Genomic DNA, 16,716 nt, shown 5'->3' with positions numbered 1-16,716 from the left:
ATAAAAATTTAGCTTAAACGGGTTCTCCGGGAATTAAGAAAATGAAAATACTTAAATATTACTTTATTATAAATATATTCTCAAATACCTTTCATTATTTATAATGGCTCGTTTTGTCTGGGGAGCAATCAGCGTAACAAAATGGCTACTGTCCTATTAGTTCACACAAAACCTGTCCTGATTACACATAAGGACAAGTTACTTTACAACGCTGAGGTAAAGAGCTGCCTCGTCCTCCTCTCTGCTCTGCTTGTCAGGGGTTATGATCCTGGATACAGATGATAAGATCTTCAGCTAAATTTCTGGGGAATTTAGTTCATGAGGAGACATGAAGTACAGAGAGGACGGACAGGACAGGTTGTGGTAATGGAGACTGTAAACAAGTGCTGCTGCTCATTATCCACACCTCACCCTCCTCTCATGTCTCCTCATCATCTCCATTCCCACAGAGATTCACCTGTATTCAGGATCATGATTCCTGACAAGCAGAGCAGAGAGGGGGATGAGGCAGCACTATGGCTCTTTGTGGTGAAGCAACTTGTCCTCCTGTGTGATTAGGACAGGTTTTGTGTGTACTGATAGGACAGCGGCCATTTTATTTCTCCTAATGATTGCTCCCTAGACAAAACAAGCCATTCTAAGTAATGAAAGGTATTTGTGAATATATTTATTATGAAATAATATTTAAGTATTTTAATTTTTTTAATACCTGGAGAACCCCTTTAAAGGGATTAGCCCATTTTACACTTTGGTGGCATATCGTTGGGATATGCCACCCGTGTCCGATAGATGAGGATCCCAGAGGCGGGATCTGCACCTATCTCTAGAAGGGGAAGCCCAAAGTGAACAAGGGCGCACCGCCCTCCAATCACTTCCATGGAAGTTCTGAAAATAGCCGATCACTGGCTCAGCTATTTTTGAATCTCCCATAGAAGTGAATGGAGAATGAATTTTGAATTGACTTCGATGGAAGTTCCGGGAATAGCCAAGCGCGCTCACTTGGCTCTTTTTGGAACTCCCATACAAGTGAATGAAAAGCATGCCACACATGTGCGGTGCGCTCTACTTCTCTTTGATGGTCCAGTTCCTGAGATAGATGCTGGTCCCATTAGTGGCATTTCTTAGCTGTATGCCACCAAAGTGCGAGATGGGCCAACAGCTTTAAATCAATGTTTTTTAAGCGGTCAGGAAACTACAAATGGAGCAGTCAGAGCTGCTTTCTGACCGATCGGTGAGGAGGAGAAGCAACTGTCTGAAGAGGTGGTGGAGATGAAAGCTGTAGAGGAAAAACTGCTGAACATTTGTAATAAAGACCAATTTTTAGCCCAAAAATAAGTAGAATGCAATGATAAAAAATGGCCCCAAAGGTGTCCATAGCGTTTGAAGGGATTCTCAACCATTTGAGGGAACAATTCCCACGGATAATCTGATAGTGTTCTGCCGTTGGGACCCCCAGTGATCACCTGTAATCTAAAAGTGAACCTGACGCCGGGGAAGTAAAGTATAGAAATCAGTAGCCCGTCAGTGTAATACATAGGTGTGAGGGGTCGCTGGCAGCAGCAGTGACCCCCCCCCCTCGCCACTGACTGACCAAGCACCTCCTGCATGTCCAGTGGGGACCCGGTAAGCGTTGGAACGGTGGTGGAGCGGTGAGGTGAATAATGGTTTGAAGTTTGTTTTTGTTTTTTACTTCTTTCAGAGTCAGAACAGTTTGCTGTTGGTTTCTAAAAGGAAATCCCTTCTCGGCGCTGCCCAGATTCTACTTAAAGGAGGCGAACGACTGTCAAAGTCTGTAGCAGAGAACCAGGAGAACAAGAGGCAGCGCGACTTTAATTCTGAACTGCTGAGGTTACGCCAACATTGGAAGCTGAGAAAGCTGGGAGACAAGATCCTGGGGGACCTGAGCTACAGGAGCGCAGGTAGATCTCCTATAATATGGTATATGAAGCTCGGCTTTCAGCTTCTACACTATGAGCAAATGGGGCTCGGATGACGAGGACAAAGTTTGTCACTTCTAATCTATCCCCCCGAAACCGTGATGTCAGAAAATCCTTGTATGCAGCACTCGTCCTTCTGGTAGACTGTGCAATGAAATAGGAATTGGTCTTACCGGTAATTTGATTTCCAGGGAGTCCATCATGACAGCACCACTAGAGGTTGTTCTCCTTTGATCTTCATGGGACAGGAAACACAGAGGTTAAAGGTGTTATTCGAGACATAAAAATGTCCCCCGTGTGCCCGGGCCCCTCACACTGAATATACTTACCTGGCTCCCCGTGCCGCTCCCAGTCCCCACACCGCCGCTCCTGCTTCTCCCCGTGCGTGGATGAACACATCCAGTGTTTGCGGATAGCCAATGGCAGACGACAACAAGCCTCGTCCCCGCCTGCCATTGGCTGCTCCCCCCGACACCGGATGTTTTCATCCACGCACGGGGAGAAGCCGCTGTAGCGGTGCGGGGACCAGGAGCGGCGCGGGGAGCCAGGTAAGTAGATTCAGCATGAGGGGCTTTTTTTTTTTTTTTTTTCGTCTGGGACAGGGTGGATTTGATTTATATCACGATTTATATCACTAGTCAGTAAGGCTTGATTTAAATCATAGTTTTCTACATAAAGACTAATTCTTGCTGGTATAACTTATAACATGCAAGTAGATGAAGATTTTTAGAATAACAGCTTTTCATATTAGTTTGATTAGGTTGATTCTGCATTCATAGGTTTGTAGAAGTTAAGATTAAGGTCTTTTTCTCAACTCTGCTCATGTTATAACATTTTTGCTGTGAAGAAGAGGCCTGTGATCTCTGCTGAGTCAAATTCAGTTTTGAGAACTGCAAAAGTAAACCAAGCATCTGTGATAATATCTTGTAGGCAGAGAAACTGCCCAATAATCTTAGGCTACTTTCACACTTGCGGCAGTGTGATCCGGCGGGCAGTTCCGTCGTCAGAACTGCCTGCCGGATCCTCCGATCTGCATGTGACTGAAATCATTTGTGAGACTGATCCGGATGCGGATCTGTCTCACAAATGCATTGCAAGAGCGTATCCGTCTCTCCGCTTGTCATGCGGACAGACGGATCCGTCTTGTATCTTTTTTTTCACATTTTTACCAGTCTGCGCAAGCGCAGGCCGGAAGGACGGATCCGGCATTCCGGTATTTTGAATGCGGAATCCAGCACTAATACATTCCTATGGGGAAAAATGCCGGATCCGGCATTCCGGCGAGTCTTCACCGGAGATAAAATGGTCGCATGCTGCGGTTTTATCTTTTGCCTGATCAGTCAAAATGACTGAACTGAAGACAACCTGATGCATCCTGAACGGATTTCTCTCCATTCAGAATGCATGGGGATAAAACTGATCAGTTCTTTTCCGGTATTGAGCCCCTAGGACGGAACTCTATGCCGGAAAAGAAAAACGCAAGTGTGAAAGAGGCCTTACAAAAACCTCTGGAAGAGCATGACATTGTGAATGGAATTTATTTACCAAAAAAATTAAACATATACAGCCTTATTCTACATAATTAAAAAACGAATCTTTATTTCATGATGGAATAACCTTTGGATGGTAATATATTTTCCTCAAAAAGCATTTTTAAAAAAAAAAAAAATCAGATTTTAAATAAAAAAAATCAGATTTTTTTTATTTTTTAAAAATCATAGATTTTTATCCACCCTGGTCTGGGATGTCCCTTCTTACCTCCAGCCTCCAGTGTTTTCCAGATTACCACACCAAGATGGATGCAACTGATTTAGTAAAACCATAGGAAGTCTTATATGCTAAATTCCCATAGTAGTTAGTAAGGGAGGGAAAGTACGGGTGCTGTCATGAGGGACTCCTGGAAATCAAATTACTGATAAGTCTAATTTCTATTTCTCTGTTCATCCCTCATGACGGCACCACTGGAGTAATGCTGGATTACAACTCCTTTGGGGGGGGCAAAGCCTGAGGACAACATGTCCGAGGTGTTTCTGACTAGATACAACATCCCATCTAGAATCGGGGAATAACCACGAGAACAGAAATCTGAGTCTTCAAGAGAATCTAAATCTTGAAAAGATTTTATTTGGAAACCCAGGACCAACCCTGACACTACCTCTCATCCAAATCCCTGACCAACAATCCTGCGTCTGTCCATAGACTTGTATACTTATTTAGAAACGTAGGCGGTTCATTTACTAACCAGAAATACACCTATGGTAATCGCAGTCTGTGACCTTTTCCCACTCACGCCAGGTCTAAAAAAGAGGTGGAGGAGGGCTGGGCGGCCCGTCTCATGTACTATTTTCTACACCTGCTTTAGGCATAGAAAATGGTCTACATGTAAGACAGCTATGAAGCGGTCTTGCATTTAGCAGTGGCGGCGGATTAGCATCTACATAACTACTGCGGATCCACCGCCAGCTATAGGGGATATTAAGACCGATGTCTAAAACGCCGGTCTGAAAAAAATTACCTCCTTAGAATATTGGTGATCAGGAAATAAAGTATTAGACATTGGCAAGAAAGATGGCTGACCTCCACTCCTAAGACTAGTTCAGATGATAAGTACCACCTGAGGAAAGGGCAAGATGCCACGGTCTCAGATACTGTAACATCCTATATAAAGATGTGGACCCCTTGCTGATGTTCATTCCCCAGAGCCCATAATATGATGATTGACCGACCCCGGGATGAGCTACAAGGCATTGGTAAGAGGCGAGCTCTGGTGCGCAGTGTGCTCTCCTTCACTTTGGGGGAGGGTCTGAAGGTAGGTGCGCACCTATTGGTGACCTATACTAGGGGTCTGCCATTAATGTCTGAGATGGACAAACTCCTTTAACCAACCCATGTAGGCTAGAGGCAGCAGCCCACTGGATAACAGATCAGTGGAGGACTGACAGCTGAGGCCCCATCAATTTTGAAAACAGGGGCCCCATATGCCTGAAATGAATGGAGCGAGGGGTCAAACATTTATATTGCTGCCCCACTTTTATTAGGGACTGGCGAGATAACCGCACAGAGCTTTGCTGTCTCCGGCAGTCTGAGAATGAATGATCAACCTCCTCTCCATTCATATGGGGCCCTCTGTCTCGTGACTGGTGGGGGCCCCAGCGGTTGCCCCCACCCTTTAATAATGGCTGGATATTCTATGTTCATGGGTGTCCGACCAACAAAACAGTGACCATAAGACTCTAAGCTTATGAGACAGTCTGGTGCCTCTTGTGTTAGACCTCATGCACACATGTTTGAGACCCTACTGTTTCTCTTTATGCCCCCAATTTGATGATGTGGGGGGGGGGGGGCAGACATCGGCCGTGACCCAGTAATTGTGATACATTAGTAGTAATGTTAATGTGGCCGACCCCTCTAAAGTAGCAGGGCTGTTGAAAACACCATGAAGACCACTGCAAAAATGCTGAAACGTGTGTGTGAAGCCAGGCTAAGGTGCCATTCTCGCAAAAGGCCACTGGGCAGCCACGCGGGACCCACTTCCTATTGTTTTCAATGGGAGGCCGAGGTTAATGGTCGCAACTGCACCAAGAAACCGTGGATGCATGAACAGCACCATGGCCTCCCATTAAAGACAACTGGCGGTGGATTATGTGCAAGTGCCCGATGGCATTAAAGCACAGAATCCGCGCCACATTATGTCTGTAAAAACCGCCATATGACTGGCCCCTTACTTACAGGTTTAATGGCTGTTCATTTGCCGGATGTCCTGTAGAATTCTCAGGATCTGATCTCTGCTGGTTCTTCATGTTCCTGCTCTGATGTCCTCTCCTTTCTTTTTCCTCCATGGGGTAGGTTCACTCTTTCCTCACCAAGGAACATTCGAAGTCATAAAGAACACGGACCTAGATCTAGATAAGAAAATCCCAGAGGACTACTGCCCGCTAGACGTACAGATACCCAGCGATCTGGAGGGCTCCGCGTACCTGAAGGTCTGTCATTTTGTTTTTTAGATCCTTATAGCATCTTAAACCTAAAATGTCACTGTGTGTTACCCCAATGCCACACACTCATTCACCCCATGTAGGACTCCCTGATTAGGTCCGATGACTATCTTAGCTCTGTCTGCATCTACTGGAAGCCACTGTGCTGGTGTGAACTAGACTTGGCTCATTCCTTTTTGTATTGGCAGCAGACACACGTCCTTCATAACATGGGGGGAAAAAACTTTATAAATTTGGTATCGCCATAATCGTGCATAGGTGCAGAAAAACGTTAACAGGTATTCACATCTCAGTATTTGTGGCATGCCGCCAGGATATGCCAAAAATGTCCTATAGTAGTAGATCCCAGCTCTGGGACCTGCACCTATCTCCAAAACGGGGCCTCTAAAGCGAAGCGAGAGCAGTTGCGCATGTACGGCCACTGTTCTTTCACGACTGGAGGAGTTCTGAAAACCTGCTCTGCTATTACCCGAAGTCCCAGAACGGTGAGTGGAGAGGTATCTGCACATGTGGGGTGTGATATGCCACAAATGTTGAGATGGGTAAAACCCCTTTAGCATGGCATTTCTGCCACCCAGTTAAATCGAAACCGAAAAATGGTGGAATAACAGTGGTGCCGTTAAAGAAAAAAATAATAATCTTGTCCCCCCCCCCCCCCCCCCCCCCCCCCCTCCCCCAAAAAAAAGCCCTCCAACTACGTCAGTGGAAAAGTAGCAAGCTATGACTTTTGGAAGGCGGGGATGAGAGATTTTCTCTGCTGCCAAAATTGGTTGACTTGGTCCTCAACCCTTTCGTTACCAGTGGCGTGCTGCGCTGGAGTTATGTTTAAACATGGCGCCCGCTCGCACGTGCAGCGGACGCCTTGGCCGGCGGGTCTCTTTTGTTAGAAACAGCAGAGACCTGCGGCTAATTACCGTGACAGGCAATAATGCCAATCGCGGTAATTAAAGGCTTTAGATGCCATGATCAAGTGAGATCACGGCATCTAAAGTGTCAAAGACTTTGGGCTGTCGGTAGTTGCTTTGGATGCGCTGAGCCTCGCTGACGGAGCTCACAGCATTCATGCTGAAATTCTTGTTTTGGCCACCAGATGGCAGGCCAACATAAGAAATGAGCAAATATACAGTAATAAACTCATTTTAAAAAATCCCTGGTTGTTCAAAATTAAAAAATAGATTTTATAGGCTCATGTATGAGCTTCAAAATCATTACAAAAAATGTAAAAGAAAAGTGTATATAAAAAATGTAAAAGTTTAAATCACCCACTTCCGTAATAAAAAAAATTAAATATCTAAATAACAAAAAAATATAAACATCATGGGTATCACCGCGACTGAAAACGCCCGTACTATTAAAATCAAAAAATATTTTTCCAATACGGCGAATGGCGTAATTTTGCCATTTTTTCATTGCTTCTCTTACCCCCAAAATTGTAATAAGATGTGATCAAAAAGTTACACACACACCAAAATGGTACCAATAAGAACTATAGATTGTCCCGCAAAAAATGAGTTCCCCCCCCACAGCTCAGTAGATATAACTATAAAAAACTGTTATGGGGGTCAGAATATGGTGATGTAAAAAAATATATATATTTTCATACTATTTAGACATAAAAAAAAATATACATATGGGGTATCATTTTAATCTTACTGACCCGGAGAATGAAAGGGTCAGTTTTGCCACGAACGAAACGCCGTGGGAACAAAACCCGTAAAATGGTGTAGGAATTGCGTTTTTTTCACAATTCCAACCGATTTGGATTTTTTTTTTTTACCGCTTCCCACAACATTTTATGCCTTAATTAATGGTGGTATTAGAAAGTACAACTTGTCCCGCAAAAAAAAGCCCTCTTACAGCTATGTGACCGGAAATATAAAAAAGTTATTGCTCAAGGAAGATGGGGAAGAAAAATGAAAAACACAAAAACAAAAACACCTCCGGTATCCTAAGGGTCACCGGAAAGGGTTGTTCGTTTTTGTTATTTTTAAATCCCCCACTCACCAGCAAGACCTGTGAAGGGACCTATACGTACTCTCCGCTGCTAGGTTTGGGGTCTATGGCTTCCACGCTGTCTTATCAGTCTGACTTCTTGTCCACACATGGGGTCACTGACCCAGCAGTGACGGGCTACTTGGGGACATGTCACCGCTAAGGTAGCCACACTCCTCCTCCATACGGGAGAATCTGTTCACCAACAGTAAAGATGTTGTCTTATTAATTTCTCACAAACCTTATAATTTGTTAGTCCGCTAAAGAGATGAATCCCGACTCAGACGGCTGTTTCTATATCCATCAGTAAAACACAGACGGGTGTCCAGGTGCTGCCCGGTTTTATTTGTATTTTTCAGACCTATTCATTTTGAATACATGAGCCTTGGGCTATCCCCCAACAAAATATTAAAAGAAATGTAAAGAGCATGTTAATTAGTTCAAGATTGCTCGTTTTAACCCCCCCCCCCCCATCCCTCCTGATGCAGGTGCCTGAGCGTCAAAGGTCCCTGTGTCCTGCAAAGGTTACTGTTTGTGCCTGTGTTCCTGCATTCCTGACCCGTCTTTAGATTCTGGACTTCGCTTCTTGTTTGATCCTTATCTGCTCCATCTCGACTCTCCTACTGCCTGACCTCTACTTGTGCTGCCTTCCCTGAATTTTAGTTTTTTTTTACACTTTGGGCATTTTTTTTTTTTTTTTTATTGCTGATTTATCGTAATAGTAATTTATCGACTCAAATGCATTCGGAATATTTTAGTGGGAATTTATTAAGACTGATATGTCATACAAAAGTCGAAATAATTGAAAAAAGAGACACAAACTTCCTCAAAATGTTGGCACATCATGGGATGTCCATTCCCCAGAGCGTAGAGCTAACCTATTTCAGGTGTAATTAATGCTAAATAATCGTAAATAATGGTAAATTTGCTGGGCATCGTTGCTACAGGGAGCTTGATAATATCCCCCTTTTGGTTTTATGTAGTTTTTTTTTTTTTCACCACTGATAGCTATGTCCACTTAATGAATTAAGAGCATTCCTCTGGTCCGGTGATGCTTCTCTTCTTGTCAGTCGAGGAGAGTGCAACTGAGCGTGTTCTGACAAGTAGAGAAGAAGCTTTACCAGACCGGATTAATGCGTAGCCAGCAGACCAAAACAAATGGTGCCTGCACGCCCACAGCAGGTTTACTGGTCCAACATTTTAAGACTGCTGGTCTAGACACCATAGTCCTTTTTTTTTGTTTTAGTTTTTTTTTTTAAGTTTGTTTGCTTCATATAACATAGCTAATTAATAACTAACAGTCCTTTTAGCCTTACACAAAATCTTATTATTTTTTATATTTTTTACTATAATGGGACATCTCACAAATTGTTTGACCACAGAACTGCACTTGTTACGTTGCAGGTTTCCATTCAGAAGCAATCCTCAGATATTGGTGACCTCGGCACAGTGAATCTGTTCAAAAGGCCAGTGCCCAAAGCCAAGCCAGGTAAATTCTGAGGACTACGTGTGCTGTACAGTGGGTTCTCCCACAGTCCCCAAATTTAAAACACAAATAGTAATGGGCTGTTCTAGACATTAACATAAATACTCGCCTGTCGCTCCGTTCTTTCTCTGTTGCTGTCCTGCGGTGATGACGCTGCGACTACCTGCTCTTCACAAGCTGGAGGTTTGTTTGTTTTTTTATTACATTATTAAATGTTCAAGGGGTTTTCTGGTTGCACAAAAAAATAACCGCAGCATTCAGCCTTGCTGCATTATGTGAGTCAGATGAGTTTGACTCCTCCAGGGTGACTGTGATCTGTGACCCGCACCTTCTGTCTTCGAGACTCGCGGGGAGCGTCTGTAGCATCAGATCTCTGCTTCTCCTTTCCGTCACAGCTCTAACGTCACATAGCCAAGCCTGCTTGGAGCCCCGACCGATAAACCCGCGCTAAGACATGGCGTCATTGCTGGCATCACATCTACAGGGAAGGGTCCAGGAGAATGAGAGGCAAGGTCGCTAAGCCCTACAAGCCTCATATGTAAATGTGATGTCATCGAGATAGGGAACCAACAACGGAAAATGTCACCTGGCCGTCCTCGGAGGGCAGGAAAATGGGGCATTACAGATCACGATTAGTAATCGATAATGTGCTGTTTTCTGTCGATTCATGCTGAGAATTGAAAAGCCAGATTACCCCATTAATAACTGGGTATTTATTCCAAGACTCTAATATTGAAGAGCTAGCCTTAGGTTAGGTCATCACTATCAGAACCTCAGGGGTCCAAATGTCGGCACCTGTGCCAATCGGCTGTTTGCAGGAGCCACGGTGGTCCGGAACAAGCGCAGCTCTGTACACTGGGTGGTGGCTCGGAAATGTCCTGCAAGCTCCGTCCCAATGGGACTGACCTGGATGTACTTTCCAACAGCGCTATCCTGTCTACTAAGCTGTGCTGACACATTGCAGCCCCCCCACTGAATTCTGTTCTGTGCCGTTAGGTCTTGTAGTGCAGTAGAGCTCTCCCTAAAATGAAGGGGCTTTTCAGGACTTGCATTTTAAAGGGGTCCTGCCATGATTGATGTAAAAAATGCAAATCGGAGACCTCATACAGTACATGACAAACTCTTCCTAATAGGGATGAGCGAACTCGTGGAAGTTTTGGGTTCGGCCGAACTTCAGTTCAAAGTTCGAGACCTGAACTTGACCCCGAACCCCATTGAAGTCAATGGGGACCTGATATTCACTTTATTATTTTTTTGCTGTAACATGGTTATAGCGGAAAATAATAGCATTCTTAAGACAGACTGCAAAAGAATTGAATATGGCAATTTAGGAGTTAAAAAAAAAAAAACACATAGTGAGCGCGGTGACATCATCGCAGGTCCTTTTGGGGGTCCTGCTGCAAGAAGATAGAAGACAATGCGGCAGCGCAATCAAGTGGATGAGGTGAGTTGTTGTTTTGGTTTTTTTTTACCCCTAAATGGCCATATTCTTTTACATTCTCTCTTAAGAATGCTATTATTTTCCGCTATAACCATGTTATAATGGAAAATAATAAAATGAGCACATTTCAGTGAAAAAGTCCGGGTACCCGAACCTGCAAAGTTCGGTTTCGCTCATCCCTACTTCCTAACAAAGCTAGAACCAGCCCTGTACCTCACATGGGTCCAGGGATCTCCTTATTCACTGCTCCAGTTCCTCTGCTAGATCAGGGATGGCCAACCTGCAAAACTACAACTCCCACCATGGCCTGCTGTAGGCTGATAGCTGTAGGCAGACTGGGCATGCTGGGAGTTGTAGTTTTGCAACAGCTGGAGAGCAGCAGGTTGGCCATCCCTGTGGTAGGTTATCTTCAGCCTGGCAGCTCTGGGGGCATGTCCTTTCTGCTGCAGCTCTCTCCCTGTAACTGTGTCAGCTCCTAACAGAACATATGGCTGGTGCTAGTTGAAGATTTGAACTGAGCATGTGCGACCAGCTCAGTACAACGGACAAAAAAATAAGCAACAGCAGATGGCGCTATACAGATACATTTTATTGAATAGCTCATTGGCTAGTCTTCATTTTTAATTACATGCAATTACAAAAGTATTCAGATCCAGGTGCTGGTTTGAAAAGTGTAGCATATTATCAATATCGATGGGGGTTTGACTCCGGCACCCCTGCCAGTCAGCTGTTTGAAGACCCCCAACTGATCAGACATTAATGGCCTAACCTGAGAATAGGTCATCAGTATTTTTAAAGGGGTTGTCCAGGAAAATATATTTGACTTATCCTCAGGAGAGGTAATTGGTATCAGATCAGTGGGGGTGCAACACTCGGGACCCCTGCCGATCAGCTATTCCTAGGCCAATGACATCACGGTACATCGGTCACATGACCTAGTAGCAGTGAGACCCATTCAAGTCAGAGGAGCTGAGCTGCAATACCAAGCACTGCCACTATACAATGTGCGGCGCTGTGCTTGGAAAGCTGCTGGGAGCCTGCATCGCTCACCAGAGCATCGGTGAGGGCCAGCGGCTCCATGAAACCGCGGGGGTGCTGGGTCTCGGACCCTCACCGATGTGATAATGATGACCTATGCCAAGGAAAAGTCATCATCTTTTCTAGGAGAACTCCTTTAATTCCTGGAAAACTGCTTTAGGCCGCTTTCCTAAGGGCAGTGTTTAGTCAGTGTTTGATCAGTGATTGTGAGCCAAAACCTGATGCTGGGGCAGATCTTTCCATTCCACCGTCTCTCAGTGAAGGCCCGCTATCGCTGATCAAACACTGCCGCGCCCTGGCCCCGTCAGACCACAGATCACCGAGGGTACGGAGAGCCAGACCCCGACCGATCTGCTAATGACGGCCTGTCCCGATCTCAGAAAACCCCTTGACGATGCTTCTATTATCATGTTTGTTACTTGCTCTATTCCAACCGTTCTGCTGGTGGCATCTGCTGCTGATCAGCCTGGCGCTCTCAATATTTAATTCCCCCCCCCTCCCCCGTGCTTCTCGGTTCCAGGGACACCACATTGGCAGACGAAGCTGGAAGCTGCACAGAACGTCCTGCTCTGCAAAGAAATATTTGCCCAGTTGTCTCGCGAAGCCGTTCAGATCAAATCTCAAATCCCTCACATTGTCGTCAAGAACCAGATCATCTCACAGACATTTCCCGGTAAGAAGAGCTCTCCCCATCTTTTGTCTCTTTCTTCCTCCGCAGTGTGCGCCATCCATATTCATGGTGTAGCCGCCTGAGAGATGGGGGGGGGCTCCCATCATACTGACGTGAACGTGACATCTCGGTGTCAGGGCGGAATATGCATTGGCTGCTGCCTCGGGTGTCGTTCCCCCCCCCCATGTCGAGCACCATTGATAGGCTTGTGTCTGCCCACAGGCTCCTCCAGTAATGGTTTCTTGCAAATGCTGATGCAAGCAAAAAAAGCTGAATTAGGCTACTTTCACACTTGCGGCAGAGGATTCCGTCACTGGAACTGCCTGCCGGATCCGTCAAAACGCATGCAAACTGATGGCATCCTGATACATATGGCAAATGCATTGAAATGCCGGATCTGTCCCTCCAGTGTTATCTGGAAAAACGGATCCGGCATTTATTTTTTTCCCTGTCTGAGCATGCGCAGACCGCAATGCCGGATCCGTTTTGCCAGAACACTCGGGGGGCCGGCATTAATGCATGTCAATGGGGAAAAAAAGTGTCCCGGAATTTTGGGCGGAGATAAAACAGCAGCATGCGGCGGTATTATCTCCGTCCTGAAAAGTCAAAAAGACTAAACTGAAGACGTCCTGATGCCTCCTGAGCGGATTAGTCTCTATTCAGAATACATTAGGATAAAACCGATCACTTCTTTTCCGGTATTGAGCCCCTAGGACGGAACTCAGCGCCGGAAAAGAATAACGCTAGTGTGAAAGTACCCTTACACTGCAGAGCTGCAATCTGGAAACAGTCAGAAAGTCTGCTGCTAGCGGCTTTAATGCAGTAGGACAGTTTGGTTTTCCAACGCAATGCTTAAATACTGTACAACGCCAAGTATAAAGACACAGGCTATAGGGGAGCAGGAAATGCTTTCAGCTCTGAAGGTTTCTAAATGCTGCTGTGGAATTCCAAGGCTGTGTTCACATCTCCTTCAGTTTTTCTGTTCCATCTGAAAAGCAAAACATGGATTAGTCCTCATGCCTACGACCGTATTTCCGTTCTACATCCAATCCGCACTTCAGTGGGGCAGCACAGAATATGGACAGCACGCTATGTGCCGTCTGCAGCAATATGTCGCCATAAAAGGCAGAGAACATGTCCTATTCTTGTCCATTTTGCCGACAACAATAGAACATTTCTACAGGTGGTGAAAATAAATTGCAGCATGCTCACGGCCAGGATCCGTGGTTTGTTGACCTCAAAAAAAAAAACATACAGTCGTGTGCATGGGGCCTAAAACAGAATCCCGGAACCGTCATATGACCGACATGTCACCCGTTGACTTATAATGGAGTCCGTCATTTTGATAGGAAGAATGTCACTGCATGCGGCACTATTCTTCAGAAACCCCAAGCAGAAATGTCAACAGAGGCTGACTAACTGACGCTGTGAAACGTTACAGTGTAAGGGTCCATTCACACAACCGTACGGGCACCGGCCGTGTGAACTCCGTACTGCGGACCCATTGACTTGAATGGATCCGTGATCTGCAAGATACGGCAAAAGATAGGACATTTCCTGTCTTTTGCAGTGCGAAGGCACAGATCGGAAACACATCGAAGCCTTTCCGTGGGCTTTCGGGTCCATGCCCCCGCACCGAAAAAGGTGAGACTATCTTGTGGATAGCGGACCCATTCAAGTCAGTGGGTCCGCATCCACAATGCGGAGTTCACACAACCGGAGCCCTTGTATTAGCAGTCTGCAACACGGAAACAGCGGCCATACCTTAGTCTGAATGGGGCCTAAGGCTGTGTGCACACATGTTGGATGGATTCCACATCAGTCTAATCATAGGACCAGATATGGCGGGCAGCCGAAAAGCGCATGGCCCTGCTAGCTGCAGACTCTGTAGGTTTAACACCCACATCTTGACTGCCCGGCACCTACCATGTCTGGTCCTACCCTTAGGGAATATTCAGACATAGCAGTTGAGGTACGGTCAACCACAAATAATAAAAAAAAATGCCCGCTTCTTTGCAACGAATTTCAATGTGGTTCTGCTTTTTACAGGTGAAACATGTTAAAGAAATGGGTTTCGCCTGTAACAACGCTACCGCCCCTGGTGCGACTGTGCTCTTAAAGGTCCATTCGCATGTCCGCAAGTGTTTTGCGGTCTACAAAATACGGACCCCAGCCATGTGCGCTTTGCATTTTGCAGTCCGCACATGGCCGGCACTATAGTAGGAATGCCTTTTCTTGTCTGTGGCTGCGGACAAGAATAGCACATGTTCTATTTTTTTGCGGGTCCACAGAACGGAAGTGTGTACCGTGTGCTGTCCGCATCTTTTGCAGCCTCATTGAAAATAAATGGGTCTGCACCCGTTTTGCAAAATTGTGGAACGGATGCGGACATGTGAATGGACCCTAAGGTGAGTCCAGGTGTACCAGACACAGTGCAGCGCAGGCGCATTTCGGCTGAAAACCACATTGACGTGGGTTATTAGTCATCAGTGGTATGTGTGCGAGTGGCTGTTCATCGGTGGTATGTGTGCGAGTGGCTGTTCATCGGTGGTATGTGTGCGAGTGGCTGTTCATCGGTGGTATGTGTGCGAGTGGCTGGTCATCGGTGGTATGTGTGCGAGTGGCTGGTCATCGGTGGTATGTGTGCGAGTGGCTGGTCATCGGTGGTATGTGTGCGAGTGGCTGGTCATCGGTGGTATGTGTGCGAGTGGCTGGTCATCGGTGGTATGTGTGCGAGTGGCTGGTCATCGGTGGTATGTGTGCGAGTGGCTGTTCATCGGTGGTATGTGTGCGAGTGGCTGTTCATCGGTGGTATGCGTGCGAGTGGCTGTTCATCGGTGGTGGGCGTGCGAGTGGCTGGTCATCGGTGGCAGGTGTGCGAGTGGATGCTGACAGGTGCTGATTAAAAAATATTTAGGCTGCCTGCTGCCACCATTCCGGGGGATCTTGATGTATAGTGCATTAGTATGGACTTCAAAATGGGTTGTGTCACTTCAGCAAAAGCCACGTATTATGTAGAGAAGGTTAATACAAGGCACTTCCTAATGTATTGTGATTCTCCATATTGCTTCCTTTTCTGGCTGGATTCATTTTTCCATCACATTATACACTGCTCGTTTCCATGGTTACGTCCACCCTGCAATCCATCAGCGGTGGCCGTGCTTGCACACTATAGGAAACTGCACTGGCCTCTCTGGTGCCTGGGATTGTGGGAGCATGCACAGGGACACATGCGCAGTAGCTCCCTTCCCAGCCACCTTGTATCCGCACTACAACAGTGGTCGTAACCCCTGGATACAAGCAGTGAATAATGTGATGGAAAAATGAATCCAGCCAGCAAAGGAAGCAATATGGACAATCACAATACATTAGTAAATGCCTTGTAATAATTTTCTCTACATGATAAATGCCATTTGCTGAAGTGAGACGACCGCTTTAAGTATAAAAGTACAGAACTGGACCACATCATTATGGGGATAAAATAGCTGTTTCCATAGCAACTGTCTTTATTAACCCCTCTCTTCCATGTTGTATCCTGACTTTGCCTCCCAGGGCACATCATGTGTTAAATCATTTCTAGTTTGTATTTAACACTTTCTTCTTCTTCTTTTTTGTTTCTTTAAACAAGCGCCTCGGATGCGAATACGTTTTACGCCCGGTTATAGTTAATAAACACGAGAACAAAGCGTCTCGGGGAGGGAGTTGCGATCTCTTTCGGTTGCGTACGTTTCCATGTTAGACAAGCCCCACGTTTCTGCTCTTGTAAATGCACAGCCGGAGAGCTGACACTTCGTGCCGTTTCCTTGGCAGCCTTTGTACTAGACCAGCATCCATCTTTCGCTGTGCACAGGCTGTTCTCTGGCGCTCCGCACTTCCCACGTTGTGTACGGGGCTTGCTTTGTATGCAGCTTGCTCGCTGTATTGTATGTTTGGTTTAATGGGGGGGGGGGTGCTAAGTCCCTGTACTGATGGTATATATCCGCCATTTGTTCTTAAAGGGCATCTGTCAGCAGTTTTGTACCTATGACACTGGCTGACCTGTTACATGTGCGCTTGGCAGCTGAAGACATCTGTGTTGGTCCCATGTTCATAATTTTATGCAAATGAGCCTCTAGGAGCAATGGGGGCGTTGCCGTTACACCAAGAGCTCTCTCTGC

General features: G+C 45.9%; 1 protein-coding gene across 4 annotated transcripts in view; it reads left to right on the top strand.

Moving 5' to 3' along the window:
• The window catches only part of MED17 (mediator complex subunit 17), a 53,698-nt gene that overhangs the window by 18,729 nt on the left and 18,253 nt on the right, over positions 1-16,716 (top strand). For 2 of the 4 annotated variants that reach the window (XM_040426334.1, XM_040426331.1), the window contains 5 exons: positions 1,700-1,919; positions 5,784-5,920; positions 9,329-9,413; positions 9,588-9,593; positions 12,410-12,562. In XM_040426334.1, coding sequence (XP_040282268.1) covers positions 1,700-1,919; positions 5,784-5,920; positions 9,329-9,413; positions 9,588-9,593; positions 12,410-12,562 — 601 coding nt within the window. The remainder of the gene's footprint in view (positions 1-1,699; positions 1,920-5,783; positions 5,921-9,328; positions 9,414-9,587; positions 9,594-12,409; positions 12,563-16,716) is intronic. The other 2 variants (XM_040426336.1, XM_040426335.1) reach the window with 1 other exon arrangement.

Source organism: Bufo bufo, chromosome 3 (genome assembly GCF_905171765.1).
Source record: "Bufo bufo chromosome 3, aBufBuf1.1, whole genome shotgun sequence".
In the NCBI taxonomy this organism is placed as follows: domain Eukaryota; kingdom Metazoa; phylum Chordata; class Amphibia; order Anura; family Bufonidae; genus Bufo; species Bufo bufo.
The sequence above is the reverse complement of the archived record's forward strand: the minus strand, read 5'-3'. Positions and strand labels throughout refer to the sequence as shown.